The following is a 19808-nucleotide window of genomic DNA, read 5'->3' on the forward strand; positions in this document are numbered from 1 at the left end:
CAGACAAACCATGGAATGAAAGGAATGACCAGTCAGGATGGGTAATGGGTACATACGCTGTAGCTCGCTTATGTCTCCAGATTAAATGGGTGACAGAACGCACATGTTCCAGCCTGCTGGGAGTTGATCAGAGCAGGTAACATTTTTGAAACAGCCACCCAGAATAGAATTGTTCCTGTGGTCAGTAACCAATAGCAACTCCTCTGGAACATTTTGTGTTACTTTGGTAACAATGTGTTCTTTGCTTATCACAGATGCTACTCTGCAGTCTGCACTGATCTCAAAAAGCATTGTGGTTGCACTTCGAACCCACATTCACACTTTAGCAGATGTGAAGATGTGGGCAGAGGATGAAAGGTACACAGACTCGTATAACTATAATAACTTAAGCATTTTAATTAGTGTACAAAAAAACTGATGCAAAAAAGTATTAGACTGGCACTTTAATTTCAATGTATTACATCTGCATATACTGTAATTAGTACAGGACTAGTAGCACAGAGGCTTCTGGTTGCTGGCTATTTAGCAGCTTATTTTAGGAAAGAACCACCCACTTAGACTGACAAAAAATAAATCGGCTGATCACAGTTTCCTTTTTTTTTTATTTTACATAAAAGTTTACACCATGTCCTAACAAGGTGCGATGCGACAGAATTCCAGTAACAGAGTGTGTTATTATAATTATCTAACCAAAACTGAAACAATAACTGAGCAATAGTATTGTTAGCTAAATATATATTTGGAAAATCTGAAAGTAAACTAAAATATATTTTCTTTATTTCAAAACCAAGTAGGAAAATGGCTATAAAATCATTTTAATTTCATGAATGTATAAGTAAAAAGTTTCAAATTTCATAAAGTGCTTTCATGAAAGATTTCTTGGCAAAAAATTGAGCAAAAACAATTATTGATAACAGTAAGCTCATAATAATGACTCTTTGGGCTGTTGCGTTGGACATCACTTGTTTTTGCAACATTATTGAATTTACTGTAAAGCTGTTATCAATGAGTCACTAAGTGAATTTCGCTCTGAAAAATTATGACCTGTTACCAAATAATCACATTGCACGATTTTCAAACTCGTCGGATCGCCGTTGTTTTCACACTGTATGACTATCTGGGGTAGCATTCAGTGGCTGCTGTGTTCACATTGAACGATGGATCGGCGACAGGGGGTTTCACATTGCACGATTTCACATTAGGAAAAATCTCTGACAACTCTGTCTGATCTGCAAACCACGTTTCACAACAAAACACACGCGAGAAGTGATAAGGAAATAACGCGAGAAAACCTGTGTGCGTCAGACCGGAGTTCTCGAGCGAGACTGGAAGTATTAAAAAAATATAGCCCGCAAATTGTCTGTGCGCTGATTTCCAGCTACAAAAAGAAAAACTGATTATTATGCAGGAGGGAGATGCAGGGAACAGGGATTGTGTGTTCTGCAAAGAGAGGTAACTGTTATGCTGATGTTGCTCTTGTTTCTCTATGATATAATTGTAGCCTACATATAGGCCTATCTATTAAAATACTGATATTGTGGTCTATAACTCCTCCCCGAACTTCCCTCTGCCCTGTATCTTTGTCTCTCATTGGCTGAAGGTCATCGCCGATGTAGCGTTTAGTCAGAAATCATTGCACACAGCATGGTTGTGAATCGCCGACAGCTCCAGATATTTAGCATGCCAAATATTTTGCGGGCGTTGGCGACATGTCGGCGATTCACTCAGATAGCGTCTTTGATAATTCACACTGTGTGATTGTCATTCGCGTGAATGAGCACCGATTTGTCTCCGATCTCAGGCATTTGTCTGCGATTTATTAAAACCTGTCGGCGAGTGAAAAATCAGGCTAAAATTGTGCATAACATCATATTCATCTGCAGTGAAAAGCTGAACCGAAACAAAACTTGTACTCCATTTTGTTACTTGTACCACTGTGTGCATACTAAAAATGTAACGGTATGAAAATTTATCATCACAACTATAGTGACCAAAATTATCACAGGTATTGTTAAAATGTGCTGGAATGTTCAAAAAGTACTGACACACATGGATTTGACGGTCGCCATGACAACTGCGCCACCGAATTGTTCAAATCGCGGTAATCAAATATGGTTTTAATGATACTTTAAATATGAAATGATAATACTAACTGTGGAGAACATTCCTAGAATCTTTATTGTCATTGTGTGCAGTGCAGATTCAATTATTAAAACAACGTTCTTCCATAATAACTTGCAGTTTTACACCTAAATATATTGTACTGCTGCTTTAACCATAAAAAGACACTAGATAACTCTAGCGATAACGATAGACACCCTTGATAAATGACATCAGTTAATCAATTGGAAAACAGAAAAATCTAATCTGTCAGAGTGAAAACGCAAAGAAACTAAATGTTTTGAAAGGAAATAAAACAAATTCTAAATTCTATAATAACCTTGCAGTGACAAGCAACTTGTCCTGCCAATCCCACAGGTACACAGTTCTGCATCAGCCTGAGGTGGACTGTTGATATTAGTGGAAGGTGTGCGTATTTGCACTTCTCTTTCTGGGAGTGCACAGAGGCCCAACATAGCCTGCTTTTTTTCTGCACGGCACATAATAACAGGGTTGGCCGGAGGACTGAGCTGAACTGCACTGCAGCGCAATGTTTCAGACACACGGCCCATACATGCCCCTGAAAACACATATGTTATTCAGAAATGATTAAGTGAAGGCCTGAAGACGCAAGTAACATCTCTTTGTCAATCCGACACACAGCCGTTTACATACAGAAGAACCTGTCCTTTCACCCAGGTGTGACCTCTGCAGAACCACGAGGACTCTGGGAATCTCGTACAAATCATGATAAAATGAAACTAAAAACCAGCGGGTTTTCTAGTGAAGCAGGAAAACAACATAAAAGGCCCCAGAGAACTTTTACATGTGGTTTCATATTGGTCTTACAATATCTTTGATTCTCTCAGACATGTGCACCGTATATAAAAAAAAAAGTCTACCTTTCACACACACAGGTGTTCTACGCACTGCAAATACAGCAACTGTGACATGAAATACTAAAATGCTGCTCTAGCAACATACAAGAACTATTAACAAAACCAGAAAACACGCAGTAATTCCCGGATTGTCACTGACACGATTGCCAAGATTTTTATTAAGATGGATTTATCGACTCAAATCCACACTATGTGACATCAAGATTCAAGCCATGATGGCATGAATTGTGGGAATCTGTCGTTGGCTTTTCTGAGTGGACATTAGATTAGCATTCTCCAAGGCTTCTAGACTATCAAAGTGTGAGCTTTCTATTTTAGGTTTCTCCCTCCTTCTCTGTTTTCCAAGTATACCGCAGTCCGTCTAGCTAAAATACACAGTGCCCGCTTCCTCGAACACCAATTTCCAATTTCTCTTCCTGTCTTGCAGCAGAAAATAACAACTCACTTTTTGTATTTAATCTAGAAAATCTATTAGTTGACTTCTACTATACACTACTGTGCATAAACTTGGGGTCGGTACGATAGTCTCCTATGCTCTCCAAGGTTGCATTTATTTGATCAAAACTACAGTACTAACAATCATATTTTAAATTATTATTACTACAATTTAAAATAACTGCTTTCTACTTGAATATATTTTAAAATGTAATTTATCCTGTAATGGCAATGCTGAATTTTCAGCAATCTTCAGTGTCACGTGATCCTTCAGAAATCATTGAAATGATCTGGTGCCTAAGACTTGGTTCACACTGCAGGCTAAAGTGGCCCAAATCCGACTTTTTTGCCCAAATGTGAGCCATATCTGATTTTCTTATGACAGTCTGAACAGCACAAATCAGATTTTTTCAAATCAGGCCCATGCCACTTTCATGCGGGGTCCTAAATCCGATACATATCCGATGTTTTGCAATGCGACTTCAGTCTGAATGGCCATGTCGCATTTCATGCGATTTTTACGTCATTGAAATGCGACTGACATCACAATTCTGCGCTGGAGGAGGCGGGAAGATTAAAATCACAATGGCAGACAATATATAGACAATAATATCACTTCGTTATTTAGGCTACGATTGCACATTAACTTAAAAATTGCTAAACACGCTAACGCGAGCAACATTCATTTTTATTTCCGCAAACACAGTGCGCTGCGTCTGACGGCACGTCGTCTTCTGCGCATGCAGGTCACTTCAGGGCCGTATACGGTTCACACATGAGACTGATGGCAGTCGCATTTAAATGACAATGTGAACAACAGCGCAAAAACTGATCTGAGCATTAAGACCTGCAGTGTGAACTAAGTCTAAGAAACATTCCTTATTATTATCATCAATGTTGAAAAGTTGAATATAATTTTTTTTTTTTTTTTTTTTTTTTTTTTCATTTATATGTTTACTATTGAAATGTTGTTGTTGTATGCATTTGTCAATTTAATTTAATTTCTGTATTTTCTTAAATGTGTGTGTATAGAGTATTTACAGAGTGTTAACTTTTAGTTTTAGTTACTTTTTCTTATTTGCAAGTCGCTTTGGATAAAAGCATCTCCTAAATGACTAAAAGTAAGTAAGTAAAAGTAAAAGTTGTGCTGCTTAATATTTTGGCTAAAATACTTATACATTTTGCTTTCAGGATCATTTGTCAAATAGAAAGTTCAAAAGAACAGCATTTATTTGAAATAGAAATATTTTGTAACATTATAAATGCCACTTTTGGTCAATTTAATGTGTATTTCCTAAATACATATGTTAATTTCTAGACCTTTTACTTCGGTCCATGCAAAAAACTTCATCTTTCATTAAAATTGTGTAAATCCTGAGCGACCAATGTGTTTATATACAGTCAAGAAAAACTTAAAATAATAAGCACCAAAGTATATTTTAATAATACGTGACATTAAACCTACAAGCAGAAATAATGTGGCACTACAATAGAACTAATGTGGGATTGACCTTAGACTAACCACATGCTAAAACGAGTAACAAAACACAGACTGATTTCACAAAGTAGGTCAAAGTCTCTAGCATTTTAACTCATAATCATCCCTGGATGCTTGTCAAAATCTCAACTAGGGAAAACATTTGCGAGCTCGCATTTCCAAATGCCTAGGCGTCAGGGACACAAGTGCAGGATTTGAGAAACAGCTTGCGTGTCTCTCGCAGTGGGTATGCCATGTGTGGGTTTACTCAGAGCGAGACCATTTGGACAAAAGGCAATAGCATCCTAGGAGGTAAAAAGTTCACAGGAACCACAAACAGCTCACCAGGACGGAGCAGGATGTGTGTGATCTTAGAGAAGGTCCCACCGCTGGAAAAGGTCAGAGGTCATGTAACACTCCTCACACAGTAAACCTGACTTTTAAAGAGACCGTTCACGTAAAAATGAACATAGTCATCCTTTACTCATCCTCATGTATTTCTGAGCCTGTATCATTTTCTTTCTTTCATAAAATATTTGACAGCTGTGTCACAGGGGAAGATTACCAGTGAGTCTGTTCATCTCATAAAGCAATTATGGGGCTTCAGAAGACTCATAATACAGAATTATATGAACTTTTTAGAACTTGAGTAATCACCATAAAAAAGGCAGGGCTGGAATAGTAAAAGGCAGGGCATGAATAATTCATGAAAAGAACAAGGTGCAAATTAAATTTCCAAAATGTATGAAAAAAAAAAAAAAAAAAACATACACGTACTTGAAGCGGAGGAATTCTGTCCATAAACTATGATGGTGATGATTTACCAAATAAATTACAAGATGTGCATCAAAAAGACAAGGAATGCACAATATATCAGTATTCTATTATTTAATTAGCAATTTTAAGCTATTCTCTGTGTGTGTGTGCATGTGTCTGTTGAAGGAAACACAGAACATGGTCAGAATTGAACAGGAAATGCCCCCTCCCTACTTTTATGGGTACAAGACAACCAATCAAGTGGTGAGAAAGAGAGGAAGAGAGAGAAACAAAAGACAATGCATGCTGCATGAGGTCTGTGTGTAATAAAAGCATGACATTTCAACTACACACCACATATAGAGCACAACTTTTTTCTATTATCGCTTTACATCATCCATGTGGCTTCACTATCTGACCACACTCTTCTACATGCAGCTGAACTACTCGCTTTGTTGCAAACCTAACCAACATCCTGTTGACTCAAGAGTTGACCACCTACACGTCAGTGCTGCTGTAGTTGTTCTAGTACTGGCCAAAGTTCTCACCCAACATCTGCACAAAGGTATCTTCCTAAAGAAACCTTCAGGATGACAACACTGGAGCCTCATGACAGGAGCCAGAGGGCAGGCTGGTACGAAGCTGCTGCCTTCAGTGGTGAATACTGCTTCAGATATGCCACAGCTGAATCTGAAACCCATGGAAAAACCCATTTGACATCCTGCCCGGCGTAAAGGACTAGATCTGGAAACATCTTTAAGCAGTCAACTTGACCAGACAAACTATATTTCTCTGTCGCCTAGCAAAATTATGTGTCATCTGGGCTATCAAAAATACAAACTACTCAGTAGGACATTCTGATAGCACAGGAACACGATATCCTGTCGAGTGCTCCTCAGAGACTAGATGGGAAGTTTGGGACAGTAGCTCAAAGTGGCGTGTTTCTAAACTTGATGGGAAGCCAGACAGTGGAAAACATCAATAACATCACCAAAAACGCATTGGGCCTTAGTTATGAAATACAAACAGAATGAATCCATTCTAAGATAAATCTGTCCTGATTGCAATTCACTGTGCAAACATCATTCAATAGGTAATTATTTATCACAAAAGCAAAATCATTTGAAATACTTCCAACTGAAGTTCTCAAAATGGAAGCAGACTGGAAGAGGCCTCAAAAGGGATTATATAAGAGTCTCCTCTGTTTTGACAGGTTCAGAAGCCTGTCTGACGCCTCAGACAGATCGATACACATCAGAAACAAAAATGTCTTTTCTGAGCACTCGATTTTTCATCTGAGATTGAGCAGGTGTGTGTCACTGTGATATCAGGCTGTCTTAAGGAGTCAATTTAGCAGTAATAATTCCCACTGTCGCTCTGTTCGTCCTACTTCTAATCAGGTGAAATTGTGAGCCATCTTGAGCTTCCTTCACCAGTTAGTGTCATCTGCAGGGAACCTGATAACATATCTACTTAGAAGAAAAGAGAAAAAGAGAGAGTTACAATAAAGCAAGCCTGTCAGTTCGTCATAAATCCTGTTTGGCTTTGTCATGGTGCTACTGTCAATCATTCTTCTTCAAATATAATGATCTAAGAAGGGGAAAAACACAATCACCTAGTTCTGATTTTGAAGTAACTGACCTTCTAACTCATAAATTACAAGTTAATTATTTAAATTTTAACTATCCCACAGCTTCTATCACTGAAGCCCAAATTAAACCATAAAAAGTCACATCAAGGCTAAAAGAGCTCTTCCCAATATAAGCACAAGGACACGCCACAAAATATGATGGAAAGAGACCAGTTGGCTTGGCTATACTCATGTAATATGAAATAGAGGCCGTCAAGAATGGCTCATCTTAAACAATTCCTTCAGCAACAAAACTACTGAATCAGTTTCCTGAGACTGACATCACAGGCATTGTTTCATAAATGACTGTACGATCTAGAGATCGTGTACAGTTTTGGGGTCTAATGTCACAGCTAGACATCTGAATCTGATAGGAACACAGCCTCGTCCCTCGTGTTGGACTGAGTTGCTCCAAATGTCTGTGACAGCTGCTCATGCAGCAGATAAGAGCTCATGCTGGTGTAGGATTCGCAGCTGGCGAGATCAGTCCATGATAAATGGCCCTAATGTTGAGGACAACTGCTTTTCACAACAAGAAGAGATTGTTTACATTTGCATCACTGTAACAATATAACATAGACCGATAATCGGTGTGATAAATATTTCTAAAATACTCCCACTTAAATGGTTAATCAGTTCTTTAACAGTTACTTTTGCAATTTTACATAATAATGAACACAATTTTTGTGTTTTTAAGATTAATATCAAATCGACCGATAATGAAACCATTTACTGTCTATAACAGTGAATTATACAGACAGGCTATAAGTCTTGAAAACTTAGCAACACTGCATTAAAGGTGCTAAAATAATGATATTAATAATAATTAAATTATAATTAATATAATTTTGAAAATAATTTAATTACTATTATTAATAATATTTTAGCACTATTATTATTGAAATAAAATATATTTATAATGTGTGTTATGTTTTCATTGTTGTAGTCAACTGATTATTTATTTTGTGTCAAAAAGCAGTATTAACAATATAATTTGGTCCAACATATCAGTTATTTGACACGTTTAAGTCATTAAAAACATAATATAGGTCGATTTCAATAACAAAATACGCATAAAGGCAAATATTAAGTACTCGCACTTTGTAGGCGATCATGTAAAGATAAAACTTAAACTACCTTGAAAAACGAACCTCGTTTCTTGAAAAGCTCTCATGTGGGCTTACAGTATGCACGCTGGGTAATAATGAGACATTTTGCTCAATGCCAACAAAAAAAAAATTCTCTGTACAGGCCATAGAACCGACGATGTTTAAAACAGAAAGGCTGCTGAAACAAAAGTAACGTTAAACCCTCAAGTCAGACTCAAAACCCGAGAGGCTGTAACAAGATGAAACTGCTGGATTTCGCCAAAACACACGCATCCGAGCACGTTCCAGAACGGGGCAGTATGGATTCCTGTCCCGGATCGTACAGTCATGACTGTGGTCAACTTTTGCCTGAACTTACCCGCTCGCTTCCTCTCCTCTCGGCCCCTCGATTCCGGTCCTGCTCTCCTCAACACTGTTCAGATCAACTGCTGAAAATATCACATTTGAGGAACAAAAGACGGTCCAGACACCGGTCTCGCCAGGCTCATTTACACGTCGAGTACGAGTAATGTAATGAAACTTTTCTTTTCGGCTCTGCCTTCCTTTCCTCCCCCAGTTAACCCCCCTTCTTCCACAGTCCAAAAAAAGTCGCACTTCCGCGATCGGATGGCTGCTTGTAATCATGTGGTTTGGCGTCCACGAGAGAGAGCGCCCGCACCTGGTTCTCTCAGCGCGCGCCCTTGACCTGTTTTTCTTTTTTTTCTTTCTGCGATTCACAGTTGAACAAGAAACGAATTTTCCTTAAACAGGAATTATGAACTAATTTATGGACTTTCCCGGGCCTTTATGGTCTTTATTGACAAGGAAACTACTTGAAATTATTACTTATCTAAAAGAAATACATGTAGCCTATTTAAGCTACTGTTTTAATCACAGTTAACAATAACATGAAGCGAGTTTAAGAACAGTGCAAGTTTATTTCTTTCTTTTATATTGAACATCAAATAGTTTTAGATTTCATGCCAACCAGCAAACTCCAGTTATTTTATAATTTGTCCAGAATTAAAGCTCTCCTGATTTAGCCTCATGACATTAAGTAAAGATCATGTTCCATGAATATATTTTGTAAATTTCCTACCGTAAATATATAAAAACTTAATTTTTCATTAGTAATATGCGTTGCTAAGAACTTAATTTGGATAACTTTAAAGGCGATTTTCTCAATATTTCGATTTATTTTTGCACCCTCAGATTCCAGATTTTGAAATAGGCTAGTTGTATTTTGGCCAAATATTGTCCTAACCATACATCAATGGAAAGCTTATTTATTCAGCTTTCAGATGAAGTATAAATCTCATTTTCAAAATATGGACCCGACTGGTTTTGTGGTCCAGGGTCACATATGTCAAGCCTCAAAACAGTCAAATCACAAATAATGTATTGTAAAAGTGGTCCATAGGCCTTACACACTATATGGTAAGTCTTTAAGCACCAACAAACAGAATTTGAATGTGGACTTTCACTCAGATTTAACCCATTTCATTGGTTAAATCTGAAGGAACAAGCACATTGTGTTTTCAATCTGAAGAATATTCACAGTAGCACTTTTCTTCAAGAACTGAAACTGAATTAACTAGGTCAGTGGTCTTCAACAGGGGGTGTGCATGTGCAGTACTAGCCTACTGCAGGGGTCTGCACTATATTGTGCAATACATAAATTCAATATGCGTTAAATACAAAAATACAGTAGGGTATTTGAATAATGGAGACTGTTGGAATAATGCTAAAGTTTAGCTGAATGTAGCTTGATATAAATCATGGCCAGCTGTTAACAAAATTGAGAAAATTATAAATCTGCGTATTTTGCTTAGGAACTACAGTCTGTTAGTTACTATGAAATGTATGTGATGCTCAAATGCTCTTTTTGGAAGCAAATTATAATAAGCCCTGTTTCTGTGTTTTAAGAAATAGCTGATATGAATAATATCATAAAGACTGATTCATAACATCAAATAAGTCACCCTCAAGCCGCCATCCAACTGATATAACCTGCAGAAAGGGCCTCTAAACAAATCAGTGACTGAATATGTTCAACCATTTCAAAAGATTCGAACCATGAATAAGATATATCATGATACCCACTGAAGCGCTCGAAACGCCACACGCTGGCGACCCCTGCTGCTCAAAACTGTGTAAATGCAACAAAAACTCAACCCAAACATGCATAAATTAATTTTGCAATTAACAAAATTATTTCCGAGGTATGCAATTAACAAATTATTTAACAGCATTACAGATGAAGTGTTTGTGTTATATGTATAAATTTATTAAATTGTAGGGCTTGTTTCGTTTGTTTTATGGGGAGCTTGGTTAACCAGGTCAATAAAAGACTAATACAAATGTGTCATTGAAATCTTAAAACGTTTTTAAACAGTTATGTCGTAACGAAGGCTCATTAATTGACATCACGTGGCGGGTTGAAACGTTCGAATGATTCTCAAAGGTTCTAAAGCTTCACGAATGCGCCCATCACCAGGGAACCCATGGTTTGAATCTGCTAGTTCTCTTCCGGGATTGAGTTGAGGACTACAAGCTGAACAGCTCTATTCACAACACAGAAGAAAGTGCACGCAAACTTTATTGGTTTCTCGTGGCGGTGGATTTTTTCAAAATGGTGCGCGTGTGTGCTTTTCCTGGATGCTTCAACCAAGAGAAATCTGTGAGACTCCGTCAGTGGGCATCAGTGCAAGAGGAAAGTTTGACTTTTCACACATTGCCCCTGCACGATTCAGAAAGACTGAAACTGTGGCTGATCGCCCTTCATCGAGATACCGGATCACCAGTTCAGTCTATCCGTGGATTGAGGGTGTGCAGCCAACATTTTTCACCATCTGATTTCAGTGTAGCCAAAGGAAATAAAAGACGCTTGAATTCAACAGCTGTACCTAAGTTGTTTGTACAAGAAGGAACTGAGGTAGGTGTGGAATAGAAATGTACCATAATCGCATGATTTCCTATGGACATAAGGATCTCAGAGGGCTCGACCTACGTTAAGTGTTTAAAAAAAAAGTTACAGAGATGAAACCGGTGCTGCATTATTAATTTCCAGCAGCACTGCAATGTATTTAGTGTGCGGTCCGAAGTAAATCTATAGCGCCCTATTAAAATTGCATTAAAAACAAATTTAAGTCAGAAATATGTTTTTTGTGTGTTTGTCAAAGCTGCTTTTAAGTGGTCATATGACTAACTGCAAAAGAAAATGAAGCTGATTTTACGTAAATCGTTTAGTAATTGTTCTAAGGGACAATTAAATGTAATTTACAATTTAGATGGACTCAACCTATACATTTTGTAAAGATCTGCTTTCACTTCCCGAGGAAGTTCCCGCCCTCTTTACGCTGATTGGTTAGTTTATTAAGGAAGTATTGCATCGATTGGCCAAGAGACGTCACGTGATCGAAGGAGTGCAACCATGTATTTTCTTACTGACATGTAATTGGCGTAATAAGGGTAGTTAATAATAATAAATCAAGTACAGCTTTTAAAAAGTAGCATCCCGAATCTATATTATGCATGCGACGCGTTTGCATTAGCTAGTATCAATGTTTGCTTCTAGCTTTCACGACGCAAGCATGCGGAGCACTCGGGACTTTACCTTGAGATCTTGGTGACTGTACAGTTTGACCAGATGTCATGTAATTATTGATTTGCCTGGATTGTTCTTGAATGAGCTTCATTGGATAACATTTACAGTTAGTTGGCCACGAAATCTGGACTAAACCCAGGATTCAGTTACGTGCCTTCCAGGTAACTTAAGGGAAGCAAACTATTTAGCTAACAAACGTGTTTTACATATAAATATCCAGCTGTTTTTGTTAGAACAGATAATTATGCAACAACACGAATGTTATTAAAGTTTGTTCTGGCGCGTACTTTGTTTATTTGTAAACCACCTTAACTATTTTAGAATTATTTTCAAGACTTTTAAAACTTCGCAATAAATGATTTATCTTCTGTTGACTTTTAACCGTTAATATATTATCTTGCTCGAGATATATATATATATATATATATATATATATATATATATATATATATATATATATATATATATATATATATTATAACTATATATAACACCAAGTATTAAGCAAATGAGAAATATTAATGTGGCAGTATTTCACTAGAAATAAGCAAATTGAGTATTTAAGAAAAATAATTTTATTTTACATCAGCTGTAAAACTGCAACATTAATATTTATGGTCTTAATTTATTCATTTTCAAACGTTTTACAGACAACTACAGAGAGCCTTAAAGCCTTTCTTAAAGCCTCTGCCTGTTTAGAAGCGCTTCTCATTGCAAGTTTGCAAAGTTGTATGGTGCATGCTGCGGTTTTAAATGCATGTTATGATCCAAAAATTCAGAGATGAGATTGTTTGGAGCAGCATTTACCTTGAATCAAGACCCTGGAGACACAGGATCATGAGCTGCTTGTGTGTAAATGAACACCGTGCAGTGCGAAACCCTGAAACATTCAGAGTTTATATTTATTTAATTAAATTCATATCAGAATTCATATTCCTATAAAATTCATATCAGTCATATCACAATTTTGGTTTCATTGGATCAACCATGGAGTCCTGAATTCTTTTAATTGTTTTAAAATGAAAGGTATCTTTTGGTTCCACGTTTAAATATCTATTGAAGATTATAGAGCTAGATCAATTTTGATTTGTATCCACATTTTTGGTATGTTTGATATTCAGTCTTAAAAATAAACTTTTTATATATATATATATATGTATATGATTTAAAAGTCAAATAAAGACTAGTTTTATTGCTCAGTCTTTTGTGCTTGTTTCCAACAGACCCTCTTCACCTGTCTCTTCCTTTTTCTTTCTTTGCCATCTGTGTCATGATTTTCGGCTGAATGCAGCAGGCTTTGCCTCAGATTAGCAGAGTAGAGAGGGTTCAGCAAATTGGAGCCCAAATCATCCCAATGGCTCAGAACTGCAATGCATCCTCCACGCAGAAAGATGGTGCTGTCACAGCAGCTATTCTCATCATAGGAGATGAGATCCTCAAGGTAATTTACAATAGCTGTTGATTATAGTGACAGTTAACACTTTCTCTTGTATATGCTGTTATTTTTCTGTATACCTGTTTTCCAACCATTGACACATGCAAGGTTTCCACTTTGGCACAGTTAATTATCTCTTCTAGAGTCATTAGAAAGCTATATTTTAAAAACTTTTGGTTTATATTCTTACATTGCAGGGCCACACTGTTGACACTAATAGTGCCTTCTTGTGCCGGGGACTTCGCAAGCTTGGCGTCACCGTAGAGCGAATCACTGTGGTGCCTGACATCCAGGAAGTCATTTCTAAAGAAGTGGCACAGCTTTCCTCCTCCGTTACTCACCTCATTACATCTGGTGGCATCGGTCCAACCCATGACGATGTCACTTTTGAGAGTGTCGCTATGGCATTTGGCGAAGGTCTGCATGCTCACCCTGAACTGACAAAGCTAGTAGAGGGTTTATTTTGCCCGGTCACTACCGACAGTGCTCAAATGAAGCTTGCCATGGTTCCCATTTCTGCCAAACTCAATTTTGGCATAGACCCTCAGACAGGCCAGCGAATTCGCTTTCCACTAGTCAGTGTTCACAACGTATACATATTTCCCGGCATCCCATCTCTGCTGGAGAAGTCTTTCAATGGCCTTACCCATCTGTTTTCAGGTTCTGGTGCCACCTTTCACACCCGTGAGGTGTTTGTGAATACGGATGAGACTGATATTGCCCAGTGTCTAACTAAACTGCAGGCAGGTTGGGGAAAGCGTGTCTCTCTGGGCTCTTACCCAGACTGGCTTAGTAATTATCATCGTGTCCGATTGGTTTTGGACTCTGATAGCTCGGAAGAGGTGGAACGAGCAAGAACTCAACTAATAGAAGAGCTGCCCGAAGGATCTGTGGTTCCTCTTGTCACTGACCCAGTGTCAGTCGCAGCTGAAGAGGTGTATGTGCTCTCGAAAAGCGGTGAGCTTCTTTTTAACCATATTTGAGTGTGGTTGTTGGTGTCAGTTACATGTATTTGATCTTGACCAGTTTAAATCTGTTTAAATCAGTTGAGAGTAACCTTGTTAAACGTGTACCAAATATCTCACAGAGACAGTGCTGGGGAAGAAAGTAGCTGCAGCATTGGGGACCATTGAGATGGCGCTGGAGAAATACTCGACTAATGAAATCTGTGTTGGCTTCAATGGTGGCAAGGACTGCACAGCTCTACTGCATTTATATTATGCTGCTCTGGAACGGTAAGAAAGTCTAAACTAAAGACAAGGTCATGACAGAAAAGAGAGCATATGGACCAAATTAAATTACAGTTGGCAAAATTTTGCATAGTATCCCCCTTTTGTTTTTTGTTTTTTTATTTTTAGACATTACATGTCCCCTCAATACACAGTGACCTCAATGTATTAAGCACACTTCAAGGTATAGCTCACACAAAAATGAAAATTCTTTTATCATTTACTTACCCTCTAGTTATTCCAGTTTTTTTCTTCTGTTGAACATAAGAATGTTGGTAACCAAACAGTTGTTGGTATCCATTGACTTCTAAAGTATGGAGTAAAATAATGGAAGTCGATGACTACCAGCTACTCTTTGGTTGCCAACATAAATATAACAGTGTTATTAATAAACATTAACATATGTATTTAATGTCTTTAATAAATGATAAGATATCAAAACAAATGGCATTTGTTTTAAAAGTATAGTTTACTCAAATTAAAATTTATCATCCTTCTGTTGTTACAAACCTGTATGACTTTCTTTATTTTGTTGAATGCAAAATAACCTTTTCCCTCATGGGTTCCACTAAAACAACCTGACTTTAATTGATCGCACAACAAATAGACATTTTTCAAAATAAATGCTTTTATGTGCCACAGAAGAAGTCAAATCATGTTTGGAATGATATAAAGATGAGGAAATGAACTTTCCCTTTAAGACGGCACAAGCATAGCTTCCAAAAATATTACAGAAATAAATGTTTGTTTTAAGTGATAAAATAAGATGTATTATTTGAAATTAAAGTATTTGAAAACTTTCTGGTTGTCAAACGCTAGTGTATCTTCTCACATCACACATTGTTAAAGGACAATTTCACTTCCAGAATAAAAATTTCCTCTCAATTTACTCACACCCATGTCATCCAAGATGTTCATGTCTTTCTGTCTTCAGTCACAATTACAGAAATTAAGTTTTTTGAGGAAACCATACCTGGATTTTTCTCTATATAGTGGACTTCAATGGGAGCCAATGGGCTTAAGTTCCAAATTGCAGATTCAGTGGAGCTTCAAAGGGCTCTACACAATCCCAGTCGAGGAATAAGGGTCTTATCTAACAAAATTATCAGTCATTTTCTTAAAACAATAAAAATGTATATACTTTTTGACCACAAATGCTCGTCTTGCACCAGCCTGACCTCACACATTACGTAATTGTTGGAAAGGTTACGTGCGATGTAGACAGAAGTACAGACCCAGTGTTTACAAAGCGAACGTGCAAAGAAAGTCAAATACCCTTTACAAAAAAAAAAATGTCGGACAATTTTGAAGTTGCATGAGAAATGTAGATGGAGTTTTTCTATTCCGCTAGGACACCTGTGTGAACTTGAGAACTGATTTTAATTTATACATCCACTAATGATCACCTTAAGACCTTAATGCTTAAAAATGGCTCAGAAAAAGTTGTTTTAAGTCCGCATCATTTGTTTGCAAATGTCATGCGAGTTGCTATTTTCTATGTATGCAGAAAATGTATATGTTGAGTGTGGCTTAAGGGTCCAAATACTCTTTGGGGCACTATTTAGAAATGCTGTGATTGAATTTAATGTCCATTTTTAATAGGCAATTGTCTTTAAAGAAACAGCATGCATAGACTTGTAAAGTTTCATATACATCCAAATCTCTCTCTCTCTCTCAGGCGGTATCCAGATAGTAGAGACAGATTAAAAGCTCTATACATTCGAATTGTCTCTCCTTTTCCAGAAATGGAGAGGTTTTTGCAGGATACAATCAAAAGGTAAGACAAGTTGCCTTAAAAAAAACAGGTACTGCAGTGATTTAAAGTAGGAGATAACAAAAATCCTTTTCTCCTGAGTATGTAACTCACAGACTGGAACCTCTGGCATTTCTCCCAGAACTTTTTGCCTGCATCAGAAGCCAGCATATGTAAACATATGATTTAGTCATGTCTGATTCAGACAATTATTTTGACAACATTTCAGAATTGTGAAGTTTTCCAGACATGCTTTGAGCAGTTTTACTAATGTTAGAATCACTAATGTTAGAATCACCAGTCCTGCTTGTTTACCCACATATGATATGGGATCTGGCACCAGTTAGTAAGTGAAATGTCTTAACCAAATCACTTGAGTAAGACTTTCAAGGGAGATGTGCCATCTGTAAGCTGTAACAGCCTTCACCAAACCAGCTGCAGTCTGTTCCTTAACCGTGATGAGTTGAACATGGATCCAGGCCTTATTAATTCATCGTGAATTCATCGTGTCCATCAAAGCTCCATAGGTGTAATTATTTGGCACATCTCTTCCTCTCTCTTCTATAGATATGACCTGGAGCTGTTCTCGGTGGAGGGCAGTATTCGGCAGGCTCTGCATGAGGTCCGGGAAAGGAGGCCAGATTTACAGGCGGTTCTGATGGGAACGAGACGGACCGACCCTTACTCACACACACTGACACCCCTCTGTCCCACAGACCCGGGCTGGCCTGAATACATGAGGGTCAACCCACTGCTGGTGAGGGGGAAAGAATATATATTTGTGCTGCTTAATGTTTTAACATTTGTTACATTTATTTGACTGACTTTGAACTTCTGAATGGTAATGTTAGATTTAAAAAAAAAAAAAAAACTTGTCTTCTGTACAAGTTTACAAATTAATGCGCAAAATAAACATGAATGAACATCAGATGCTATGCTGACAGAAACCGTACAACTTACTAATGTCATTCAATCACTAGCTACGATTACATTGACAGATTTTGTTCAATTCAGAATGAAATAATTCAGATTGATGAATCTGAACATAGTGTTTACTTGAGCGATAAAAGTGATTGGGTTTCTTTGTGTGTTTATATGTCACAAGATTTAAATTGGATTTTAAACAGGCCACCCTCCTGCTTCTTTTCTTTGTTTTAAATAGCAGATGTAATATTTATATATTTTGGGAGATGACACATGTTATGTACACATGAAATTTTGTACTGCACTGCTCATAGTTATCTAGCAGTAAAGCCCTTTCTGTGCCCAAGACAAGACACAGCATTACTGTACTGCACCACTTCAGACAAGGAGTAAAAAAAAAAAAAATTTAGACTGGCACTTATGATTCATGATTGACTTGTGATCTCATTACTGACACTTATAATTCAACAACAACAGCTCGTTCTGTGTGTCCATGTGTCATTACGGCATTTCTGCATCATTGCACAACTTTCCAGTTTCTGTTTTCAATCCAGTCAAGTGTATACATGCCGTATAGGACAGATTAGAAAAGGTTTAAACCACCTCTTACAATCTGAAATGAAACTACGATCGGATTTGCCAAATTCATTCTGAATGATGTAGTTATGTAACTTTATTTTTATTTGAGTGTTAATTAATATATCTAAAAATAAAACCTAGAAATTGAATTCGGTACTGTTTATTTTAACCTTAAATTTTATAGTAATATACCAATTGAAAGAGATCCCTGTGTAGTTTACAGCAATTGAATTGAATCAAATTGGAATGTTAATTGAATCGATGAGCTTGTGAATCAAAATTGAATCAAATCTGTCTATCCAACCCTAATATTTTTTTTTTAATTAACTTGGTTCTAAATTTTATTGTATATTTAATACTACAATTGTGTTATGTACACATGTATAATCCCAGAGACAAACAGGCCAAAAAAAACAAAAAACTGAAAGGTTTTCACCCATCTTCCCACCTTTCCTATAGTGTCTAAACTGACTCCACAGTCAGTGAATCACTGTCATGTCTCCCACTCACTCTCATGTAAGCTGGCAGCAGAAACAGCCAAGAGATGGTGAATGATGATGAATGAAGCTCTCCAAGATCATTACGCAGCAACTCCATCATCCCAATCACTGGTGCTTATGTAAAAGACACGGCAGTACAGCATGTTCTCAGAATTACAAATGTCCCCGGTTCCATGTTACTTTTGATTGTTTGTTTCATATCAACCATCTCTTTCCCTTTCTGTAGGAATGGACATATCATGACATCTGGTCTTTCCTCAGAACTTTATATGTGCCCTACTGTATTCTGTATGACAAAGGGTGAGATGCTGCTTTTCACAACTGGCGTTTACTATTCAGATTAGATTATCCTCATGGTTTGCTTAAGCTCTTATCACTCTTCCTCATAGATACACTTCTTTAGGCAGTATGGATAACACATGCAGGAATCCATCTCTTAAAGTGGTGGACGAGAGAGGTGTGACTCGCTACAAACCTGCCTACAAGCTGGAAAATGAGGAGGAGGAACGCAACTCAAGGGCATGACTGACTTCTTAGACATCTTAATCTCTCGCTTTTTTTTTTTTTTTTTAAAGACCAATGGATGACCTGCAGCTGAGAACATTTTGAAGATGAACTGAATCTGAAATATTAGAAACAGATCTTAGACTAAATCTGTACTTTGTGTACTGGAGTGTGTGTAGAAAAGTTAGAAATGTCATTATATGCTGTATTTAGGATTTATAATAAAACCGTATCAAAATATCTTGTTCATTTTCATATCAATTTTGGTCATATTGTATCTTTGAGAAAAGTATTGCGTGCGTTTTAGCAAATTCGTGGCAGCAACTGCCAAGTTTTTACTTTAGATAAAAAAAACAAGCTAGTTAAAATAATTATATTTTAAGTTACTTGTAAATTACGTATTGCTTCAGTTCATGCAAACAAGCATGTTGATGTCTGGAGATCGTTCACTGACGCCCAGTTAATGAAATGCAATGGCGGTTTCCGACCTCACGGGTGCGATGTTGTCACGTTGTACATTTAAAATGGTGATTACAATAAATTACTCTATATCCATTCTAGATTTAATCCAACACTATCGATCACCCCCATCTGGAAATCTGTCAGCGGTCTGACAACGGGATTCGATGCGGTGTATTCTAATAAAGCGACTCGCTTACGGACGCGCGGCTGTTACATCATCTTGTGATGATCAGATGGTCGCTGCAGCCACCCGGATCCAGTCTGAATCCAGATCAGCACCTAGAAATGACCTCTACATCCCTGAAGGTCAGCGGAAATCACACCTCGATGAGCCCCAGAGACAAATCCTCAGTGAAGACCTCGGGAACCAGATGAGTCTTTCACACAATCTGACTTTGCTGCAGTTGGACTTGAACTGCTGGTTCAATGA

General features: G+C 37.4%; 2 protein-coding genes across 8 annotated transcripts in view; one reads left to right on the top strand and one right to left on the bottom strand.

Moving 5' to 3' along the window:
* The window catches only part of LOC306887632 (SHC-transforming protein 1-like), a 41801-nt gene extending 32708 nt beyond the window's left edge, over positions 1-9093 (bottom strand). Inside the window, exon 1 of one of the 4 annotated variants that reach the window (XM_079445529.1) lies at positions 8765-9093. The gene's annotated coding sequence lies outside the window, so the exon portion shown is untranslated. The remainder of the gene's footprint in view (positions 1-8764) is intronic. The other 3 variants (XM_079445526.1, XM_079445527.1, XM_079445528.1) reach the window with 3 other exon arrangements.
* Positions 9094-10820: 1727 nt separating this feature from the next.
* Positions 10821-19150, top strand: LOC306887634 (FAD synthase). Of its 4 annotated transcripts, XR_013785692.1 has the most exons (9): positions 10821-11320; positions 13284-13433; positions 13625-14384; positions 14515-14662; positions 16335-16433; positions 16977-17166; positions 18372-18523; positions 18639-18712; positions 18802-19150. XR_013785692.1 is itself a non-coding variant. In XM_079445530.1 (8 exons), exons 1-8 carry the CDS (start codon positions 11018-11020, stop codon positions 18935-18937), a joined length of 1860 nt encoding a protein of 619 aa, XP_079301656.1. In that variant the 5' UTR covers positions 10829-11017; the 3' UTR covers positions 18938-19150. The 4 variants fall into 4 exon arrangements, 3 of the variants coding, with proteins under 3 accessions (XP_079301656.1, XP_079301657.1, XP_079301658.1); XM_079445530.1 differs by lacking the exon at positions 18372-18523 and having other exon boundaries at positions 10829-11320; XM_079445531.1 differs by lacking the exon at positions 18372-18523 and having other exon boundaries at positions 11216-11320; positions 13216-13433.
* Positions 19151-19808: the final 658 nt, after the last annotated feature.

This window comes from Barbus barbus (assembly GCF_936440315.1).
Source record: "Barbus barbus genome assembly, chromosome: 21".
Lineage (NCBI taxonomy): Eukaryota > Metazoa > Chordata > Actinopteri > Cypriniformes > Cyprinidae > Barbus > Barbus barbus.